The 24696-nt window shown below is 37.8% G+C and overlaps 1 protein-coding gene across 1 annotated transcript; it reads right to left on the bottom strand.

Annotated features, from left to right (window-relative positions):
- Positions 1–4193: 4193 nt before the first annotated feature.
- LOC139724232 (nose resistant to fluoxetine protein 6-like) lies at positions 4194–24317 on the bottom strand. Its single transcript, XM_071635379.1, has 15 exons — positions 24065–24317; positions 23250–23401; positions 21755–21836; positions 20735–20837; positions 20148–20386; positions 19415–19597; positions 18586–18679; positions 17823–17915; positions 16150–16309; positions 10888–10967; positions 9946–10047; positions 9028–9178; positions 7249–7435; positions 5666–5808; positions 4194–4563 (listed from the first exon to the last, which is right to left on the bottom strand). Exons 1-15 carry the CDS (start codon positions 24315–24317, stop codon positions 4435–4437), a joined length of 2151 nt encoding a protein of 716 aa, XP_071491480.1. The 3' UTR covers positions 4194–4434.
- Between the last annotated feature and the right edge of the window lie 379 nt (positions 24318–24696).

Raw genomic sequence — 24696 nt, 5'->3', positions numbered from 1 at the left:
ATGAGATGTCAAGGAGAATGCAATTCTAAGAGGTATCAAAAGTTTATTTGATGAAAATCAGTTTTGAAATGGTCGAGATATCCACAAACAAGGTGAAACAAAGAGATTCAAATAAATATTGAATCCTTCTTAAAATTACCAGTAAATGCTCTTTGATATTTCATAAGAGGTTTCTCATTATCTCACTTAGGAATGTTATAAACCTGAATCCTCACCTCAACCAGTAGATCCCCAAAGAATTATCACTAACGACTATGGTGCCAAGTTAATTCCCTTCATTACCAGTCCAGAGGACTTAGTCATAACAGGAGTAGCCGGCAAAATACTGGATCCAAGTTTGGGGGAGTTTCAATAAAAACATTGCCCTCAAGTCTCATATCACTAAATTCTATTTAAATGTCATCTACTCAAAAAAAAAACCAATAGCCTGTGTGTCTTAACAAACATGGGACCAAGTTTGAAACATTTGCCCTTGATCTGAGGTTCCTTGCATCTGAATAGAAAGATATGATGACTCTTTTGGTGTCCAATTTCTGGATGCATTCATGAATGCATATGTACAGAGAGACAGATAAATACAAACACACACATATACTCCTGTACACTTAGCAGTATCTATAAATCACCGAGGCCCATTTCCAGAATACAACCTAATAGTTATTTTGATGGCTGGCTTTCTGTCCATAGGTTTGTAGATGGAAATAGGAACAAGTTATACAGGATATCAATCCAAAGCTATTGAGATTGGAGAATTTCAAAATACCATGAGAAGAAAATATTTTTTTAATGACTTCATCCACATCACATATTCTCACACATACATTTGAAATGTATTGTTTGAAAGAATTCAACCAATCAAAATATCAAAATTTGAAAGTTGTTAAAATTGTACATGAACACATTTGGAAAAAGGATGCACCCATATGCCAAAGACAGAATACAATTATAGCCCAAGCTTCTTTACATTTTCAGATCTTCAACCTTCTCAACTCTATCCTTCACCCATCATATTATAATCATCATTCCAATAAAAATGACAATTTCCATTAAAAGCAGAGGTAATACACTTTTAAGAACACCGACAGTTTTGTAAGTAATATATATATATATATATATATATATATATATATATATATATATATATATATATATACATGTATATATATATACTTCTGTGTCCAGCAAATGCAGCAAATTAGGTACTATACTGCCAACACATCTCTCTATAAAACGAAGTACATACTATATTGCACAGCTAAAGCTAAAATACATTGTATTTGATATCAAAATCATAAACGTTGCACAGCTATAGGCAAACCGCATATAACATACATGTTGCAATAAGATATCGGCAATCCTGAGATGGAGAATAGCAAAATTTTGTGACAAGGGAACAGAATTACTTTTCAGTCATTGATTAACCCATTGAGGATGGACTGATTTTGCTACAACACGCATTTCCTATGAACACTATCCTGACAAGTGTACTCTGGACTCGTCCTCAATGAGTTACAGTAATTTCTTGATCTTATATGTATATTGTCATTTTAGTCATGTGACTCTGGCAATTCGAAATTGCACCATATACGTGTCATTCACGTTTCACAGCAGTCAGAAATTTGCAGTTATTTTTAGATCTCAGATTAAACACACTTTTTGGTAAGGATTGTTAAAACTCTAGCATTTTCTTTTTTTAAATTTTCAAAAGTGGTTCAGGAGGTTTTAAGGGCACACAGACCCAGTGGTTGTGGGGGCGCTGTTGGATGATAGAACCAATCACTGTTAGCATTAATACGAAGATTGCCGAAGTTAAGCTGCCATCAAGAGTACAGTTGCCTCAAGCCATCTATTACATTTCAAATGGTGACTCCTTTAAAGTTGCCCTTAAGACTCATTTGTTCGTAACTGCTTTCCAGTAAAATTGTATATTATGATTTTTGTCCCCATCATCATTATTGTTTCATTCATTTTCATGTGCATGTTTGTGTAATGATGTTTGTACTTCATAACTCACTTTTCCTACTGCACCTTGAGCACTTAGTTACATGGAATTGGCACATTATAAGTACCCTGTATTATTATTTGATCATTATCATTTTCATGATACCATATGTGACAATGGATATAACTTCAATGTCTTTGTACTCTATCCTCATGTTCTAATAAAGAAACCAACAACAAATATAATTGTAGTTTTGTTACCTGGTGTTGCAGACACTCTTTAACAAACAAATTCAGCATACCTCCAGTAAAGTCTGTTAGCCTCTACAGCCTTATGAAAGTTCAGTCATGGTACACTACTCATTTCACACACTGAGGTATACATTTTACTAATCAAAGCACATCACTCACTCTGAACACTGAGGTATCTATGAATTAAATTCCTACATTTACAATGTACAACAATAAACATTCAAGTTCGACATTGAAAAAGTTTTTCTACAATAGTACAATTTGAAAGCTGGCCAGCTGCATACACCATGATAGTGTAATCAACAATCAATGGTATAACCCTAATACTCCCGGGGGAATTCTTGTTGGTGCTTCCTAACACTTTAATGTTTCAATGCAAAATTACATGACTTTTTGGTGATCCTTCATGCACATTTTGATACAAACCTTATGATAATTGGACCTATGGTTTGGGTGTCGGGTTACATTAACTGAACATATGTTGCTTAAATTTTGCTATTTCCACATATAACTGTGTATAAAGCTGTTGATAAAATCAGAAACTTTTCCAAATTCTGTAAGTACTTTTTAGAAAGTATCATAACTTTCTCAAAAAAAGTAAAGGAAATACAACAAACACACTCTCTCATACACACCCAAATAGCGAAACAAGGTTGAAAAAATAATACATAAATGTATAAGAAAATCTGAAAACAATAAAATACATTAGAAATGAAAATCACCAACTATTACTTTCTTAAAGGAATTGATAAGTAAGTTGAAAAAGACTTTTGTACCAAAAATTACTATAAATGAAGCTTCATTCAGTGAAAAATAACTAAAGTTACAGTGTAGTATATACAATTTCTTGCGTAAATGAAATAAAACAAAAGGACTTTTGTAAATTCAGCCATACAGCTTTGTAGATTACTTCATTCTCAAGCCTCATGAAAAAATTTTGAGGCAATCGGGCGATCAACGACCAAGAACCGGGGGAGGGGGTGGGCACTATGCCCCCCAGTTATAACAAAGCTGACAATACCTCAGGAGTATTAGGGTTAACATTTTGCAAATTAATATTTTCATAAGTGGGTAGTACAGATGAAGGATGTATCAAAGAAAAAGACAATGTCAGCATTTTATGGCATGCAGCTATTTGGAATACGGCCTCTCATTGTATGGGCAAACCCTGACAAAGTGAGCTTGAGGGTACAGCACTGCAAGAATTGTTTCTTTTTAATGAAATCTTGTCAACACGGACAAAGTAAATAACTAGAACAACAACAGGGCCCTGTTTTATCAAACGATATAGTCGATTATCAATTTCCTTACCACACAGGCTGCCAGACTTATGATAGAAATCAACTCAATTATAACTCTTCATAAAATAGGGCCATGATTTATCAGACAATTTATCTCCTAATGGAATGTCATATCCATGCTCATCATAACAGGGTTTGTGTGTACATGAAGAGTTTGTTTGCAAAAACCGATAAGTCCATTTTTGAAGATTTTGAATTACGGTCTCTGTCATAAAGTACAAAATAATACCTTTTAAATGATATATCGGTCATTACATATGAAGGTATATTTTTGAAGTTATGGTCAAAAGAAGCAAAAATTTTCTTATTTTTCTCTTTATTTTTCTTGACCTTTAATCGGAAATATCTCTATTTGGCAAATATGGACTTATCGGTTTTTGCAAACAAACTCTTCACATGTATTGGAGACTTATATTTCAGTCTCCTTTCCAATAAATGACTGCAGCAAATGTTTACTGCATTCTGGGGCAGCATATCAGTAATCTTCAATTATTGGTAACTATTGGTTTATTTATTAAAAATGTTTTAAAGACCACATAATTATTTGAGACATAATTGGCATAACAAAACTGTCAACACACATTTTCTGAACAAACTCTGTCGTATCAATTCTATGAATGAGGCCTAATATAAATTCTACTACATAATACACAATGTTGGATATGTAAAAATTATCATTTCCACGACTTCTCTACAATCTTGCTATGGCAGCAAAATAAGATATAGAAGAGGTACATGTACATTGTAAAGAAAATGAGATGGCAGGAAAATTGCAAAAACATGTCAATTATCACTTGAGAATGATTGAATGGGTATCCAGCAATGATTATAAACATGAAGAGATGTGAAAGGCAATGATTAGTTCCTTGGTTTCTCTCTGGCAATTCTGTTGTCCAATATGTCATCCATCCATTCACTCCATAGACAAACTACAATGGCTTTAGTTTGCATTCTTCTGGCCAGAGGGAATAATCATCTTTTCCAGGTTTGCCATCGGGAACTCGATGAATAGCCCCATCAGGACTGCTCCACAGTACGCCAGAACAAATATTCCTGTAAATTCAAAGGCCTGTTGGGGGGGGGGGGGGGGGGGGGGGGGGGGGGGAGGGGGGGGGGTGAGATAAAGTCACAGTAAGATAATCACTAAACATTTTGAGAGGAAAATGTAGCACAGTATTGAGTAAGTAGGATGTGTTTTGCTTTGTTTTGTTTTGTTTTGGGTTTTTTTTTCGGTGACAACATTTGCTCCAGCGACAATTACTCCAGTCTTATTTTCTCCAAGAACTCAGAGTTAGGGTAGTGCTAGGGTTCTAGGTTTAGTTTGATGTGAGGATTACATTAGGGTGAGGGTTATGTTTGTGGGTAGAATTTATGTCTGGCTTTAGCATGCAGATATTTCATGGGAGCAAATGTCACAGAAGCAAATGTCATGAAACATTTTTTTTTGTATCCTCAAGGAAAAGGGAACTAAGACATGAACAGCAGCATAAGCAATTATTGAAATTCATGGAACATATCTGCCCAATTAATCAGGAACTACATATAAGAAGGAACCCTGCCCAAGTTCACCATAAATTCTCCGAAACAAATCTTGTACCAGGTACATTTTCATTTTCACCACACAATCAAGGAGCCAAACCTGCTTCAGTCAGGAAATATTTTGGCTGAAATGCTGCTTCTGCTCCTCACTACTGATACTGTCTCAGAATGATTTGTAAATCTAGAGCCGTGTTGCATCAATGCAATCAACCGTAAGTCAGGTGTCCATCAATCAGAATTGAGTATTCATTGACTTATGTCTGTTTTCTGACTTATCTGTGCTTTCAGCTTTTATGCTACATGGCTCAGAATTAAGTACCAGGGACTCCCATTATAATGACAGTCCTTGGGACCAGCAGTTTTCTTTCGTTATATCAAAATTTTGTTCTATCAAAAAAAAAAATTATAATAAATAAATAAATAAAGTGTATGAAGATATCTAGATCATGATTTTTGGCCCTGAATTTTACTTTGTTGTATCCGAAATTTCGTCGTAACTGTGTTCATTATAACAGGAGTGCAGTGTACACATACATCACATTCAAATGATAACTTGACCACGACACACAAACACACACTGGAGGCACAGATATCTGTGGCTCGCTTCCAACAGCAGCCTACAGTCTTCTTACCAGTGTGTACATGGAGAGGTAGTAGGTGTTACGGTAATTGGACTGGAAGGTTGATATGATGATGGGATGGAGGAGGTACGCTCCGTAGGTGACCCGACTCATTGGTATCCACAGCTCCCAGGACAGGAAATCATTCACCCATCCTGTGAAGGGTTGCAAGTTTGCAACGAATGTATGAAAGCCTCTTGGTGTAACAGTTCAAGATAAGCATTTGTAACGTGCCATCAATCAATTAGGGTCATCTCACGAGACCGACGCCCATGAGTCATACAGCCAACAAGTTCGGCATTGAAAACAGGCCCATGAGTCATACGGCCCACGAGTTCGACACTAGGCAAGGAAAGCCCACGAGTTTGACACTAGGTAAAAACAGCCCATGAGTTTGAGAGATACAACTGGGGGCTTAATGTGTCGGCTTCGAGGACCTTGTTGGCTTAGTGTCGAACTCGTGAGCTGTATGACTTGTGAGCTGTATAACTCATGGGCTGTATGACTTATGGGCTTTATGACTCATGGGCTGTATGACTTGAAGGTATCTGTCTCGTGACGTGCACCCAATCAATCTAGAAACCCATTCTGAGGCACAGAAGGACATAATGAATTATACCATGAATAAAACAACATAATATGATTATAAGACTTCGGATTCTTTCTAAATGTTTCTTTGAACCTGCCAACTGGATCCTCAGTAAATGAGCATTCCAAAAAGATGAGGCTGCAGAAATAAACGCCTTAGGCTCTAAGAGTTGAGATAATTCTTTGGACTGTTAAGTGTTTACTAGTGCTAGAGCAGGTATTTCTGCTAGGAACATCTTCTGAGACAAGATTTTGCAAGTCTCATGGAGCCAAAAATTGTAGGCCTCCTGCTTTTTTATGTGTGGAACAGAATTTTAAATTCTATTCTTGTAGACTTTGGTAGCCAGTAAAGACTTTCAAGAACTGGAGTAATGTCGGAAAAGCACCTTTAGATTCTCCTGAGAATCCCATGCAGTCCATATACACTTGGTATCTGGTGGGTGGTTTTATGGTACATATACATATATGTATTCTTTCTTGGATGTGTCATCTTTATAAGGACCAACATGATCTTGATGTTTCGGTCAGCATGTAGGTCTGCATTGTTTTCACCATTCTATTTATAGGATCAAACACCCATGACATAGCTTTCAGAGTAGACTAAACAAAGTGACAAAAAAAAAAAAAAACAGTGCTGAAGTGTAAGGTAAAAGAAGTTTAGTTTCCTATCTAAAGATTCTTCTGAGTGAACCAGTAGAGCAAAATGAATTTTCTTAGCTTTTGAATGTTGAAATATCTAGACTGTAAGTGAGGTTAACTTAGCCAAGACCTCATGTGAATTTAACAATATCATATCATAAGAAAACAGTTTCATGATAGGGTAAACAATGGCCTTTAATCCTTGCTTGTCCATATGCCCAACAATCCAATATAACATCATACCATACATAACAAGAAGTAGACACTGATGACAATTATTATTATGCAAACTGCAAACCCTGTTTTGAGAGACTGAGATATGATAACATTCTTGACCAGGAGGTATGAGGGGACGTGAGGATACGCACCTGCATAGCCAAACCTGCAGGCAAAGACCACCCAGCAGAGGCAGGCCGACCAGCCCAGCCTACACAGGGCCATGTAGGCAGCACTGCCGGACACCGTGGCTGGGTGGTTGTGGAAGTACCCGTACAGCCCGTACACCAGCGCCATACCAAGCGCTGTAGCAGCCATCCAGCCTACCACCACCAGTATCTGGGAAAGAGGTGCATAGACTATTCAAATGTGAACACTATCAGACTAAATTTGAATCTTTTCAAACCATGCCGTCAAACCCCCGTTTGAGGCGAGACCCCATTGCCAAACGAAGCTGATGGGGTGCTATACCCCCCTAACGATTCCTTGTTAGAGAAGTGGGAGTAGATGTATTTGCCCACTGCAAAATAACTTTCTACTCAGGCGTGGCAAACCTGGAGGCCAAGCCAGGGTTTAATGACTGCAACAGCTGTCATATTATGTAAGAGCATGATAAGGATATCTCCCTGTGGCAGACCACTCAAAGTGCACTCAATTTTCTCTATTCTTTCTAAAGTTTTAGATTTTATATTCTATTGAGAAATTCTAAAGTCATCCGTTTTGAATTTCGAACGAAAAAATTTGACCCATAAATAACGAAAATACAGGAATAAGAAGGAGAGCATTGTAGAAGTTTGTCGACACACACACGCACCATGGAGCTACATAGCCCATGCCAAAACCAAAACAATCTCCTCCTCTCGCGGGTGCCCCCCCCCCCCCCCCCCCGTGGCGGTGACTGATGCTTAGATTAGGCCAGGGTCAAGAAACAGGTGTTTTATATCTTTGGTTTTTAAGTCCTTGATTGCCAAGATATACATTGGCATTGCCTACAGGGGTGTAGCTTCTTCAAACGAGAGATTTGCCTCATGCAATTCCATCTACCGATTTATCACATCAGGCCATGAATCCAACACCTTCTGCTCGAGATAAATTTGCTGTAGTGGGTGCATACTATCCAAGGAGAATCAAACAGAATCTAACATATTTACAAACTATTCCATCCAATCAACTGTCCTTTCGCTGACCAACAAAAAGATAGTCCTGCTCACAGAAAACCACTCATATTACCCTCCACGCTATCGTCCTACTTGTAAATAGATAAAATTTACATTATGTATCTACTTCCAGAAGAGGAAAAACATTACATTGTAATCTGTCTACCTTACATATCACATTCCTGACTTCTTCTGATTTTATCACAATTTGTTTTGGCTTCTACAAGGTAATATACATAGGAATGAATTCCAAACATGTACCTGGTATGTGGATTGTGTGCATGAAAAAATATTAGCAGAACACATCAGTGAAGTTTAGGAAAATCAGATAATCTAATCAAACGGTATGAATTTTTAAAGTTTCAGTACAGGCATTGCTGGATAAGAGGACCACAGCAATTTGTGATGTCACAGTTGGACAACAATATTAAGAAAATATCAACAGAGTTGAATATATTTTCATTTTTCTAGCACAATAAAACAGCACTTGCCTTGTCTCTTTCAGAAGGCAGGGGTAAAATAGTCTGATTTTCCTCAAACTTCACTGCTGTATCCTACTAATATTTCTGCATAAACTCAATTCACATATATCATTTGGGTTTCATTTGCCTGTAACAACCAGTGCTCAATTCACAACCAGTGCTCAATTCCTGACAGTGTATATAACAATCAATTTGTCCAAAACAATGCTTTTGCTCTGGTTTCTCAGCAATGACCATCTTAAAAGTTGTGTCGATGTGAAGCTCAATGAACTGCTGCCTGCTGTATACATACGGGGTGAATCTTCAGATCTCGGTTTCTGTACTTCTCCAGGAAGTATCCCATTGCCATGCCAACCAGATAGGGGGCGATGCGGCAGTACGGCTTGCTGTAGATCGTCGTCTGAAATGGATGCTGCATGTTGAAATTCGGATTCAGTATATCCCTGTGGAGAATGGCAAGACCACGCCACAAATGCTTTGCAGTAATGAGTTGGTTTCTTTTGTACAAACAAAACAAATGTATTAGCTACATAACCTCTAAGTCTGTCTATATCCAGATGATTTTGTTGTTGTTGTGGTCCCATCAATTGTGAATCATTGTACATTATAAATCATATTCCCGACTATCACTGGTCACTCGCAGAGTGCACAAGTGGAAAACTCTTCACACAGAATTTGCACCGCAGAGATAATTTACTCCAAATACATGTGATGCAAAACGATGAAGGAAGTATGTCATTTGATGCAACCAAGTAGAATTAAGACTATTAATGTTTTCCAAAATTTCTATCCTAATCCCATTGCTATGACAAACTAGCTGTATGGTTTCATGACTATTTGGAGGTAACACCATTTTTTATGCCATATAGAAAAGGAAAGCCAAGCATGGAGTAATTTTTCCTGATCATGCATATAAGGAAAAAAAAAAAAAACAAAACAAAACATCCTTCCATAATGGAGAAGATCTATGTCTACATATAGATCTAAATTCCAACACCTGATTGTATCCATCATTTCACAAATTTTCCATCAATCACATATGGTAAATGCTTGGCCTGTTTATCACACACTACTAGGTCCTTCTTCTAAAGCTTAGATGCACAACAGTAGCTAATAATATAAACATAAAAGTAACGGAAACTACACTGTCATTTCCTATTGTAAAGTATTTCAAAAGAGATACGTAAGACCACTGTTTGGGATGTCTTACATCAAGACGGCTTCATAGCGGTAGACTGCCATGATGATACCTGTGACAATGACACTGACCGAAGAGAGGGCCGCCAGACAGAGGAATCCAAGAACTGGCTTCCTGATGGTCAAAGGATAATGTACATATAGCAAAGAGAATAAATTGATATCAGTGAATAGAGTAGCATAATTGAGCTGGATAAATGGTGGTGGTTGTGGTTGCGGTGGTGATTGTGATGGTGTGGCAGCATTGGTGGTAGTAGTGGTGATGGTGTGGTGGCAAAAGTAGTGATGGTGGTGGTGGTGATTGTGGTGGTGCTGGTGAGGTCATGGCTTTGAGATGGTGGTGATGGTAGTAATAGTGGTGATGGTAGTGATTGTGGTGATGGTGGTAGTAGTGGCCATTGTGGTGGTGGTAGAAATAGTGGTGGTGGTGGTGGTGAGGTGGTGGTAGAAATGGTGGAAATGGTGGAGGTGGTGTTGGTAATGGTGGTGGTGGTGGTGAGGTCGTGGCTGTGAGGTGGTGGTGGTGGTGACGGTGGTGAGAGAAATTTATAGTGGAGGGTGTTGGTAATGGGGAGGGTGCTGGTAATGGTGGTGGTGGTGATAGTGGTGATAGTGGTCATGGTGGTAGTACCGGTAATGATGGTGGTGGTGGTGGTGGTGGTGGTTGGGGGCTTTTGATCATTCCCATCTTTGCAAAGTAGGTGTTCCTCAATGATGTAGGCCTACAGTTTCCAAGATTGTACTTTTATCAGTTTCATTTTGTTGGTTTGTTGGTTTGTTTTTATTTTTTGTTCTTGAAGGAATGACATTGTAAAAGAAAAACATCAACTTCATTACTTTCAGCCCATACCTTACTATCCCTACCAACCCTCTCCTAGCAAAAAGATTTGCCCAAAGTTATTGCTTGCCAAAAATACCAAATGATTCATAAAAAAGAATAAGGAGAAAATCTCACCGATAGAGGAGAATCAGGAGAAAGGGGCTGATGATGAAGAACTGCATATCATTGGCCAGATACCACACCCATCCTATACACTGGACAGTGAGATATTAAAACATTTCATTACTTACACTCAGTCTTGTTCAAAAGCATCTGTGTAGTATACAAATGATAAAGATTATGGATGCAGTCCAAGAGCTTGCAGGACCAGAGGTTTGATACAGATACAATACTCATGGAATGTTGGTAAGTCAGGGAAGAGCTCTAAGAAATGTACAGTAAGATCTCAGGTTGTCTTTGGAATCTTAACAGAAGAAAATGTGGGTATAAACTTAATAGATATATCATGAAAGAGCTAGAGTGTACTCCTGTTATAACGAACACGGTTATAACAAATTCCTGTTACAACAAAATAAACATTCAGGCCACAGCATAATTGGCTCTATGTTTTTTTAATGTTTACATGTTCAGTTAAAAACAAAATTTCGATATAAAAAAAGAAAAGTGCGAATCCTGAAGACTTCCTTATAACGAGAGTCCACTGTATACAAATGTGAATGTCTTCATTCAGTCATTACATGTTTTATATTTTCATTCATTATCTATCAAAGCCATAGTGGTTGGAAGGATCAATAATGTATACCTTGCTCACAAATCTTCTTATAAGAAAAGCCATTCAGATCTCTGTAAATCTTTAACCTAAATCGTAATGCAGTTTAGTGTAATGCAGTAAAATAGCTACTACTACTACTACCACTACTACTACTACTACTAATCATAATAATAATAATAATGATGATAATGATAATCAGAATAATACAGGGAAAAGTGAATATTAGTGACAAAGAAAAATCATTACACGCACATGTTATGTGACAATGAAAGAAACAATAATGATGAAAAAAAAAATATATATATACACACATAATGTACAATTTTTGCAGAAAGCAGTTATGAACAAATGAGTCTTGAGGGCAACTTTAAAGGAGTCAACATTTGAAATGTAATGGATAGCTAAGGAATGACTCAATCTTCCGCTAAGAAGAGTATCAAAAATGTAACAAAAACAAAAATCACTTTAAAAGTGTCAAAAAGGGTGTCAAGAACATTGACAACTATTAACATGAAAGTTTTGATGATTGTTTTTCCCATGAATACATAATATGTAGGAATTCATATCATTTTGGTAAATATATGGCATGACACAATTTGGAATTAATAATAACAATAAGTAGAAAAGCACTCTGAGAGCGCTGACCTCCGCCAAGCAGCTACCTTCCATCGATGATCTTGCTCTTCCCAAAGAGATTTTTCTCCTCTCTACTATTGGGGAAAAGCTCTTCCATAGAGATCAGTGATTTCCACCCATGCCCGATTTCCCAATATCTGTAGAACCCTTTGTTACGTCATAAACCTTCAGCTGCGCGGCGCACCTCGCCCTAGCAGAAAGTGGAGCATGCACTTTAGTGCACATATGAAAACCTAAAAAATGGGCAGCTTGAACTCCCAAGTTCATTGACCCTACCTGCCAAAATATCAAAAATCCCTCATAAATTCCCCCAAAATTATCTGATCACTACCAAAATTTAATCATCTGTTTGTATCATTCTAGACCTTCCCTGCAAGTTTCGTCCCAATCTGTTAACTATACTTTTTGAGTTATTTTGCACAGGGACAAACTAACTAACAAACAAACAAACCAACAAACCAACGGTAATGAAAATATAACCTCCTCCCTTGGCGGAGGTAATAATTTTGAAGATATCCTCTACAGTTCAAATACCACCCCCCAAAAAAAAAAAAAAAAAAAAGATACGTCAAGTACTTATATCATGATGCACAGAATCTAAAGGTCATTCATTGTCTTCTTCTTCATAGAACAGGAATATTGCACAAGTCTAGAAAGCAGGTTCATTTGTGTTATCTAAGGTAGATGTTGACTTTGGAGTATAACAAGAACTTTCTGGGACAGCTTCCTGTGATCAATGGTCTCTCACTTTTCAAACCTGCATTGGGTAGTGAATACAGGGCCACATTTCATAATCAATGTTAGGCTGGCATCTCTTGCTGGAATGGTAACTTCCCATAGCAACAGCCAATCAGGAAGCTGGATTCCTGTCATTGCCATGACAATTGCTGTTCCAGCAAGAGTTGTATTATATCAACCTTTTATGAAATGGGGCCCAGTCTGTTTCTAAACAAGAACTGCATCCATGCGTATCTCAGCACCATGATATGCAGATGGGAATGTGGAACAGTGCATGATATGACTTCACACACGAATAAGAATGCCTGTCAAATCATGCAGTTGTATCCAAGTAAACAAAAGGGAAGCAGGGGACAGCAAGAAAAGAGAATGATATAGTGGCTAAAAGATAAGGAAATATGCTGACATAAAATCAAAATAGAATTCACAGCTGAAGAACAGTCTGTGCAGTACCAACAAATTATCAAGAGTGCATCAATGATGAACCACTGTGAAAACCTAAACCATCTCACATCACTGGTTTTAAGTGCACTGATGAGAAATAAAACTCACAGGGTTGGAACACGTTAATAAAAACAATGCCGATGAAATATATGATATACACAGGAATCATATCTCGGTGGGAGATGAGCTGATTGTCAGATGATAAGGCGAGTATGGGAAACACACATGAATGACAGTTATCAAAACACTATTAAAACAAAGTTAAAACACACATAAATAAAAAAGGCAGTGATCATGAAGTAAGTAACACTGGCAAATTTCCAACTTGGCATGATTATTTTCAGATCACAAAAGAGTTATCTCAGTAAAGTGGTTTGGTGTTACATGGAAGGAGTAAGCTTCTTTGGAAATTATTTTGTCCTGAATGTGCTTTTGTGGCTGTCATGTTGGTGCAGTGTATTTGGTATCTGTACTCAAGGATGTGCGCTGGCTTGCTGCATTCATGCATGCACAATTATTTTCGGTGTGCAGTGCCCCCCTGCTGTAAATGAATTCAGATGGCAATATTATGCTCGGGTAAGCTTTGGATCAAGATTACAGTCGGGATGTTTTGTCTGATGTTGGGTGCTTCGTCGCAAACTATCACAATAACATCCAGTGCAGTGGCAATAATAAGAGGTGAAGCACCATCTCTTGGACCCAACGAGGAAAGTGTAGAGACTGATGATACATGAGTTATTTGAACCCAAGCTCAATGGACTAAGCCTGATTGACATACTGTATACGCTGTTATTTTCACGTACAGATATTTTCGCGAATTAGGTCACGGACATTTTCGAGAGATGTTGTTTTCGTGAATTGACACAGTGGCCTACATAAGGCACTACTACCTTAGCATAATGGTGACATTTTCATGTGTTTTTAAATTCGCGGTCAAACTGAGATTCGCGAAAATTAAACCCTCGCGAAAATAACAGCTTATACAGTAGTATGCTTCACCGAATTGTTACTGTAGCATAACAAGATTACCAACCCACAAGAGTGCTATCTCGAGATATGATAGGTTAAATGTCAGAGTACCATAATTTTGGGGTTGATTTGTGCAGTATTCCACTACATCACATGAAAATTGATGAGAGATGAATAAATATTAATTTCGGACAGAAGACAGACAAAGAGATTTTCTTTGAGATAAAGTTTCATTAGAACGTTCACTGGGTCTTCCAGACTAACCATAAAATCCATTAGTGTACAAACCCCACACGTTAAATTTTGATTAAAGATTTAGGAAAGCCCACAATGAAAGAACCAGCCATAACAAAATAGTTTGGAAGAAAGTATTTTAGAGAATGCAGTCAACTCTGTAAAAGACAAAGATGAGAATGAATTGGAAGAGGTATAACATAGTATGTGAAGTTCAAGGATTTATTAAACACCCTTAAGACCAATAATCAACTCTTACTATGATTCATTCCATAATTGGGACATTGCTTGGCTTGTGTTCTTCATGCCAAGCCGCACCAAGGTCCTGCAACTAACTGTCAATAAATATGGATCATGTAATCCCAATAATAATTCAACCACCCAGGTTCGTATGAGGGACTGCGTGGGATTGCTACAATAAGGTAAACTGTCTAGATCTCAAACCTGTCAGGTCAAATCATCGGACTATTAGCAAATGCCACTGCAGCAGCCAGGGAACATGTTGACAGACCTCTAATGCCATTCTGATCAGAGGTGATGAAGCATGCACATTTGATGGGACTACACTAAAGCACTGATGGTTTGTGAAATGTGAACTATTCATGGAGCTAGAGCATCTTTTAAAGGGGAATATCAAAGGAGAGATGGATGAGCTCTTGCTGCTAATAATGAGAAAAGCTAAGACAATACAATGCTGGTTACAACTGCTTTTGAATCACAAACAACTAAATACAGATTTGCAGCAAAGAAAATGTAATGTGAGTTGACTATCATCAGAATACATATATGGAATGACACAACATATATCTTAAAGGAAAGAAAACAGAAATGTAAATCTTGTCATGCTGAAAAACATTTAATGATGCTCTTAACATATTCGATATGTGACAAAATTGTTCTCTGCCAACAATTTGTCCAACTTGTTTGCACATTCATAAATACCTGAACTACTGTAAAAGTGGATATTTTTCGTGCTTGGCCGTCTCAGATGACTTTTGCGTGTTTTTAATTCCACGGAATCAAGACATCTAGTACTGGAACATGTGGCATGCAAAAACATTTGCGTGCTTTTATTTTCGCGCTCGCTTCTCGTTGCATGAAATGTGCAAAACTTTCAACATCACAAAAATTTCCACTTTTACAGTATTGGATGGAAAAAGATAGATTGGCTTCATCTGAGCACACCAGAAATGTGAACTTGAGCAGTGCATTGCCTGTCAAAGTACTTAACCCTTTCTGTGCCTGGAAATTTGGACAGTATATCAGACCTCCCAACCTTTCTAACTGAAAAATAGGGATGATTTGGCTCAAAAGTAGGAAAGAAAGAGCAGTTCCCATAGGAGTGTGTAGTAAAATCATCCAGGAAATAGGAAACTCTTGTTGAAACAATTCAAGAGCTGGGAATGGTCGAAATTCATATTCTTTCCTCCAAATTCAGTACAGTTGGGAGGTCTGGTATATATGCAATGCTATGGGGGTTTTCTGTGCCAATCTGTATTAAGCACACAAAGGTATTAAATTCACTCAGTCTCCTAGGCAATAATGTTCACTTGCAATATCAATAGGAATTTAAGCTTGCGGTCCTGTCATGGTAAAGGTATGAAGCACTTGACTTAAAAGTTGCATGGCTTTATTCCACTCACCGCGCCCGAGCCTACAAAGTTGTTGATGTAGAGAACGTTGGTCCACCATTCCTTGGGGCAGTAAACATCTTGGACCTGGACCTGCCAGATTGGTCCACTGCCCAGGTGGGGCCGTATGTACATCTGAATCAGCATAGTCATGACCAGTGCTGGGGTCAGTCTGAAGCAAGTAAGAATTAAGGAAGAAATAAGTGACTTTTTGTTAACCTATCCCATTCCAGAAACCATATCTATGTGTTTTCATGCTGTACCTTTTTAGTTTTTAACCATTCAGTACAATCGCTTGATAAGGTAAAATTTAAAAATATATATATTTGAATAATTTGTTGTCTATGGTGTGATTGTTGCTTTCTGTTGCACAGTAGTCAGAGCCTACATATCTAATTCTTTAAACTTGCAATACATATTAGAAAATAAAAGTTTCTGTTTCTCTCTCAACTGGCAAATTGCTAAGATTTATATCTGGTTCGTGAATATTTAATGAATTCAAAGAGATCTATTCAATCTTTCTCTAATATAAAAAAAACAAGTAATGAAATAGTTGCAGAAAAAACACTTTGAAACTTTGGTTCCAGGAGGATAATAGTTGAATCACAGTCTAATCATTCATCAGTTTCATATCTCTAAAGTTTAGAAAACTTTCACTTGTCGCAACACCGTGTAAAGCAGCGTGAAAATATCAGTTTGGAAACTAGAATATATTCATATTCATAAACCCTTGATGTTTCATCAGCTGATGCAGTTATTGAATCAAGATTCTCACATACACCTAAAATTCCCATCCATTTCATTTTCAAATGGGAGCGGTTTCAATCAAATGATACAAGCAAATCATATTCAGAACTTGATGAAAAAGGCAAGTGCCAAATTGTGTCTCGCCCATTTGCGTAGAAGAAATTAATGTTTTTCTAACTCCTGGAAGTTCATTGACCCGCCTATGACCTTTGACCTTGTGGTGACCTTCAAATCCCCAAGGGACATTTACCATCCAAGTTTGGTCACAAACGGACAAAGGGATTAAAAGTTATGAGCCATAATCGAAACGCGCCATAAAAACTTAACATTAGGCCCTAAAAGTTCATTGACCCCTGTCTGTGACCTTTGACCTTGTGATGACCTTCAACTCACCAGGGACATCTACCATCCAAGTTTGGTTACAAACGCACAAAGGGATCAAAAGTTATGAGCCATAATCGAAATGCGCCGTAAAAACTTAACATTGGGCCCTAAAAGTCGTTGACCCCTTTCTGTGACCTTTCACCTTGTGGTGACCTTCAAATCCCCAAGGGACATCTACCATCTAAGTTTGGTCACAAACGGACAAAGGGATCAAAAGTTATGAGTCATAATCAAAATGTGCCGTAAAAACTTAACATTGGGCCCTAAAGTTCATTGACCTCTGCCTGTGACCTTTGACCTTGAGGTGACCTTCCTGTTTGGTAAAATGTGTAACTTTGTATATCCACTCTTCCTTTCAAGTTTGATTGAAATTGAAGTCCTCAGTAGAGAGTTATTCAAGTTTTTGTAGCGTCACGGACAGACGACGGACAGACAGATGCCGCAGGCGATCCCTTAGTCTCCCCACACCTACGGTGGGCTCGACAAAAACCACACATGATGCAGCACATATTAGTAGCGGCTTCATTCTAATCTGCCCTCTTGCAAATGCTCACCTCCAGTAACGATGAACATAAAACCAAAGCCACGGAATGTGTCCATTGGTCTTGGCCATTCTCCCTAGCGTTAGGTAAGCCACAAGTAAGCCACTGAGAACAAGAGAGACATACGACATGACATAGTTTATTAGGCTTAGCAAGCATTAAACTCTTTGAGTGATAAAAGTGTCCATTAAAAAAAAAAACACTGACAAGAACATGTTGAAAATAATGCCAAACCTTCTTCTTAAAACTCTCAGTGTAATGCATAACAAGTCTTTTCTCTTAAAATTTACTTTAACCCCAAAATGACCGTCATCATTCTCTGTCTATTTCTCTTTCTCTCTCTCTCTCTCTTTCTAATGTATGAGTAAAATCACTGCAAAGAGTTGTAAGGTAAGGTATTAACTGAAATATTATTTCACAAAATCATCATTTATTCTATAGATCCTTCGCCTCTGATGACAATTTCTTTTCTCGCATAATAATTGAGTAAAGACTACAGAGCAAAAGCTGATCAATAAGAGCTGGTTGTAGGAGAATTGTAGATAATACGGTTGTGTCGATTTCACACTGAACATGTTCAATAATATATGATATCCTACTCCTGAAGTAATATATTCATGGTGCAGTCAGTGCAGACTTTTGCATGAAGGTTTCTTATCAAAAGAGAGAGATCTTCAAATTTGAAGTATGTTGAATACAGTAGACATACAAGGAAGTTCACACAACAACATTTTGAATACTGTAATGTGAATTGCAATACCTGACAATGGATTACCTGAGAAAAAAGAATGAATCCACCGAAAAGAAAGCATTACCAATCGCCTGGAAGCCAAAGCCAGAAAAGGCATTCAGCATATTTAGGGGGTTACCTGTTTGGAAAGAGATAGCACCATTTTCATATTAAGCAAACAAGCATAGATCTTCTCTACTGGATAATCCTACAAAAATTATAGTAGCGTAGCTCTGGCCTGTATGGTACTTGCCATCAGATTGACAACTGAAGTGGAGATCAAATGGTTGCAAAAATCCATGCATATGTGAAGCAGGAAATTATTTGAATGTTCACCTGCAAACTTCAGTTTATCTTACTTGATAAAGAGACAAAACTCTTTGTTGTGCTTGCAGCTCTTCTCCTTATTCTTCATGAGGATTTTCCATCCTTTCTTTGACTTGTTTTGGACTATTCAGAAGTGCAACTTGATTGGTTGTTGTTACTGGAATGCTACTAATTCATGACAAAATTGCGCTTTACATAATGATGATTTAGATCATGACCATGCCATGATTTTTATGTGTCACTTATTGAAATTGTCTTTCTTAATCAACCTAGTTCTAGGAAAAGAAAAAAAAAAGAAAAGAAGTGGTATCTGTACAATTTGGTGTCTGGTTGCCCAGTCAATCATTTCTATAAAACTTATAAAGATATATCACATCTGAACAGATAAATATCTATATATTGTTTCAGTTCCAAGATGACCTGTCCCACAAGTGAAAATCATTCAAATGCCTTCAAACAATCTCTTTAATGCCATATAAAACTTGAAGTCTTCAGGTTATTGTCACACTTGACAAAGAAAGAAATCCAAACAAGGGGGAATTCTCACCGACAACGGGTGTGCCGAGGACGAAAGATGCTGTGTGACCGAGAATGACCCATGACATACTGATGACCCTAATCCCGTTCAGACAGCTGATACTGCTATCGGAGGTCTTGGCGTTCATAAGCTTAGACAGGTTGAGGTTGACGGCAAAGCTTAGCAGAAACTGATGCCACGCCCGGGCGCATTCTTCAAGAAGACAAGCACAAATTTCAAAACGAAATGTTAAAAGTACTACGAATTTGACAGAGGCCCTCAGTGAGCAACAAAAATTTCAATGGAGAGCCATTTGTGTCTTTCACAACTTTCAAAAGACTTTCATGACAGTTGTATAGAATAAGTGTGATAGAGTTGAAGGATATCATACAGAGCTTGAAGAAATTGCCATTGATCTCATTTAGTGATTATTGTTGCAAAATGTGCACTCAAAAACAATGGTAATGCAAGACATGTGATGTCACAATTACATATAAGCAACGCTGCACACTGTCAAGTGGTTCCAATTTGTGTAAATATCACAGGAATATATTTTCTCACCCAGGCGATGCTACCTGCCAAGTTTAGTGAAAATGAGACTATTCATCACCATTACCTCCGCCAAGGGAGCAGGTTATGTTTTTCAAGAATAAGATGAAACAGTGAATTGACTAATAAAATGAATGATCATATTAGCTCACTTTGGCTCAGGTGAGCTGAACAATTTCTGACTGGATTAGCAAAAAATCTCTGCAGTCTTCACCTGTTGGTACTTCCTTCTGCTCCACCTGTTCGGGCACTCCGAGGTCGGCATCGCTACCAGGACTGAACTCTGCGCCGGAATCTGTCGCCCTCTGGTGCACGTTGGTGCCAGAAGTCCCAGCGCGGTAATTGACGACAACTTTCTGTGACGTGGCCGTGGGTTTGTAATCAACCGACTTCAGCGTCTTATCTAGCAGGGCACCCATTATCATCAATAAACCAATGAGTCCCAACAATAGTCTGTAGGAAACAGTAAATGTAGAGGAGGGTTTTTTTTTTTTTTTTGTGGTGTCAAAATCTTCTCATATTTGGGACTCTCCCAAACTCTATACAGCAAATACATATAGGCCTAATATGCAATTTTTTTTTCGTTTCTTTTTTAGAATATCAAAATGTACGCCGCAAATACATCAAACACATATATTCAGACCGTCAGGATTTATGTATCGGAAGACTGTTACCCCATTGAGGACGAGTCCCCAGTATACTCGGGCAGGTGTCTATGGGAAAAATCAAACCATCCTCAACGGGTTAAGCAAGTCTGAAGATAGTAAGTTGCCATCCATGCTTTTTCCTTGCATCACTTACACTGTAACAATGAAGCCGCCATCATACGGAGCAGGTGGATCTTCTGCACACACCACATTTGTAGCAGTCACAACAGATATGTCGAAAGGGGCTTGCACTTCAGCTGCAAAGAAAAAAAAATGAAAATGAAAATAAAAAAACAAAATGGAGCTTTCCATACAGCATTGAACAGATTCACATCCCAGATACGTATGAAAGGAACGGACCAGTATTTGCAAGAATGGCTATTGGAATAGATGGTTATTTGACATTTCAATGCTTGATTAGTTCAATGGACTTAAAGCTTTGATTCTGTCGTACATCTGTGTTTTTACTTGTTGATGCATCATTCTGTATACTCTTGTCACCACTTTCAACTTTTCATATTGTATTTGGATGATTTCAATTTTGTTTTGTTCAATTGCTAAACATATTGCTTTTTTTTTGGGGGGGGGGGTGCACTAGATTATTCATTCACAAATAAAAGTAGTGAACTACATTCAAAGGTATTTTAATTTTTTTTATCTCAAAATGCTCCCAAACATCTATCATTCTGCCATATCACATCAGCAAGACAAGTTTTTTGGTAGACCCTTTTGATGTATTGCAGGGCAAATTTCAAATGGTGGAAGATGAATTTTGAACCCTTCTTAGAACAATGTTTTATCCCTTTAAGACAACTTAACCCAATGAGGACGAGTCCCCAGTATACTCAGGCAGGTGTCTATGGGAAATGTGTGTTACAGCAAAATAAGCCCATCCTCAACGATTTATTGTAACATCAAGGCTTCCGGAGTGGTGGACCAGCAATGACAAATCTCTACCTATCTCAGATGAGTCTCAATGAAAGTCAATTCCTCAAGTATGATGCCACACTAATATATCCTAATAGAGTATCAATCTCTCATGTTTTATGGATCTATCATTGAATAATGCATACTTTTGGAATAAAGGGGATAAAATATATATCACATAAGTAATCTAATACATATAAGGCTTGGAAAACAAAGTTTCCGAATCTTTTAAAGATAATTAGCTCACCTAGGAGGGACTCCAGTGATGAGAGTACATCTAAATCAGAGCAAGATTCTGGAATGCACAGACCCCAGGAAAGCACTGGAGCCTATCACCAAAAAGGATGAATACGACATGTTGTAATTGAACGGTCAATATTAAACAAAAACATACAAAACATATGACCACAAATACATGTATAATTGAGGAAATCAAACTTAAATGTGTACACTAGTATCCTTCTGTCATAACTTCAGTGCATACCAAACTTCACTCCCTCCCCCCCCCCCCTCTCTCTCTCTCTCTCTCGTATTGCAATTACTGTTTATGAGTCAAAGTTGTGGTTTGATATGTATGTGTTTGTATATACATAAATGTACTGTCTGTCTGTATGTATACATGCATGTATGTATGTGTGTATATGCATATATGTATAATGCATGTATGATAATGGTATCATGTGTATACATGTATTTCATAATCAAGAAGTTTCACTCTTGGTAAATTGAACTCCCTCCTGTACTCAACTGCAGTTTTAGGACCTCTCTTGGTCTGTTGCAGATTTTATAAAAAAAAAAATTCTTGTTGACACGGGCCGTAAAGCAATCAGCCAAGCACACACACACACACATACACATGAACACCCTACAATTATGTTGTGCGCTCATACCAGGGAAGATGGTGTACATTTGTGTACATTTCTGACACCATACAAACAACCACGTGGTGATGCCTCAAGGGAAGGTCACATGATCCTTTCCTCTGAACAATAGCAGGGGTTAAAGTCCGTATTTGGCCATTTCATGCAAGTCATAATGCAGCTCATAAATTGTTAGATGTCTGGTAGCGTGTTTGCTAAACACATGCTGCATAATGGCAAGGAGACAAATATGCCAGCTAGCTGCCATTTTCAATTCAAGCAACTGGTATATCACCCCCCCCCCCCCCCACCTCCAAACCCTACATGTACCTCGAATAGATATCTATGTGGTGATTAAAATATCTCACCCTGTTCTAAAATTCAAATATACAATGTAGGACTGAATTACAAATTGAAACACTTTATAAATGAACAAGTGTATCTATAACAGATGTAAAATTAATGCCATAAAAACCTTTCAATCTCTTGTTAAAGACTCATTTCATATTCAAGTTCATGCAAATGCTTATTTAGTTGAAGGACATATATTTTTGAATTCCTCCAAGATAAAAACCTAGATCTGATACTACCTGGGCCCTGTTTTATCAAAAGATATACCCGGTAATCAATTTTAAATTTCCTTAACATACAAGCTGCCATAGACTTACAGTTGAAATCAACCATATAATCAATTTTAATTCTTCATAAAACAGGGCCCAGATTTTATGATTGAGTTAAAATTGATAATAAAGTTAATTTCTATGATAAGTCTATGGCAGCCAGTGTGTTAATGAAATTTAAAATCAATAAATATCTTTTGATAAAACAGGGCCCAGGAGCACTAACTCCAACAGTATGTAAAACAGAACAATTTCTACTCACCACATGTGCAACAGTAGTCACAGATATATTGAGTTTGAGTGTGCTTAGACAGTACCGAAATCCTTCAATGGCAGAGCACTCATCAAAATGGCCAAGCCAGACGAAGTCTCCCGCCACCATCCCAGCTGCAGGCTTGCCAATCGAGTCGACAACTGGACAAATGAACACAGAAGACCCTACCTGAACACATTTCCTTTTTGTTTGTTTTTGTTTTTGTTTGTCTGTGGACAGAGTTCTGTAAATTATCAAAATACAACCTACAATCATTTGAAAGAAGAGTTCGGATGTCATCTTCTAGTCACTGGAATGAGTGTGACACAGAGAAATAATGAGCAATACCACACAACAAATTTTGTAACATAAGCTCGCTTTGATAATTAGGCAAGAATCACACTTGAGAAAAAAAGGGTACACATGTAATATACTGCACATTGGTTCTTATTTTTCAAGTGAAATTCTTTAGGGTTTGAGTTTTCTTCAATTTGTCTCCTTCTGTACAAATGAAATTTGTAAGATTGCAACTGCTGATTGTACATTTTTAACAAACAAGTCAGAAAAATAGGAAGTAGCTGGAATCAAACCTGTCATCTACAGGTTTCTGGGTATTTGTTCCAAGTTCATTGTGTCACTGTTGGCAACCAGGGATAGCCTGGTGGTAGCATCTGGGTGGTAGTGTTGCTGCAAAGGCAGTAGATGACAGGTTTGATTCCCGCTGGTTCCTTCTTTCTGATATATTTGTTTAAAATGTATTTAATTTCTTGCTTTCAAATAAAACTCTTGGATAAAGATAAATTAGTAATATTGAACAGGGTTACCTTTCATGAGGTTTTCAGTGCCCATTGTAAACATCTCCCGCAGGTCATTCTGACACTGGGAGGAGACAGCCCCCTTGACGTATGGCTGGAGGGAGAGGTGGTCTCCGGTCATTATATCAAGAGCCATCCTAGGGGGCAGCAGAGCAGACGTACCATGGATGGACAAGCAGAGTATGCAGAGGATGGCAGACGTAGGTGTTGCAAATTTGAAAACAGGTCGCAAGCTGTGTGCGTGGGTATTCCTGAGGTCCATGTTGCTCATTACAACTTTAATCAAATTCTGCTGGAATTATAAAAATTAAATGGATAAAACTTGTATCAGATCTATAGGCCTACTCCATGCACCAGCACGTGCAGGGATCATTCTGCAATGTCTTAAGTTATTTCTTTTCCTTTTTATCAAATATACAGTTCAATATCCAAGGGGATGAGGATAGTAGATTTGAGATTGTTTAATCATGGGGTTAAAAGCCCTCAATCAGCCAGGAGGCTGCATGTTTTTCAGAGAGGCAGTGAGCAAAGTATTTGTCATTTAAAACAGAACAAATCAAAGATTCAGAACGAAACAAAATTAATTCAAACATAGAGGTGATACAAATACCAACAAAGAACAAAACACAACATAACAAAAC

This window comes from Diadema antillarum, unplaced genomic scaffold (genome assembly GCF_040938485.1).
Source record: "Diadema antillarum isolate AM-2024a unplaced genomic scaffold, OU_Dant_1.0 scf00000015, whole genome shotgun sequence".
NCBI classification, from domain to species: domain Eukaryota; kingdom Metazoa; phylum Echinodermata; class Echinoidea; order Diadematoida; family Diadematidae; genus Diadema; species Diadema antillarum.
This window is presented reverse-complemented; position numbering and strand designations above follow the sequence as displayed.

Bases quoted from the DNA above. Each gene is read 5' to 3' on its own strand.
- LOC139724232 (XM_071635379.1), bottom strand. From the start codon at position 24,317: ATGGACCTCAGGAATACCCACGCACACAGCTTGCGACCTGTTTTCAAA. The intron at 16,310-17,822 runs GTGAGCATTTGC...TACTTGCTTCAG, and splicing joins TATGTTCATCGTTACTGGAG to ACTGACCCCAGCACTGGTCA. The intron at 10,968-16,149 runs GTGAGTGGAATA...CTCACTGTCCAG, and splicing joins ACTTTGTAGGCTCGGGCGCG to TGTATAGGATGGGTGTGGTA.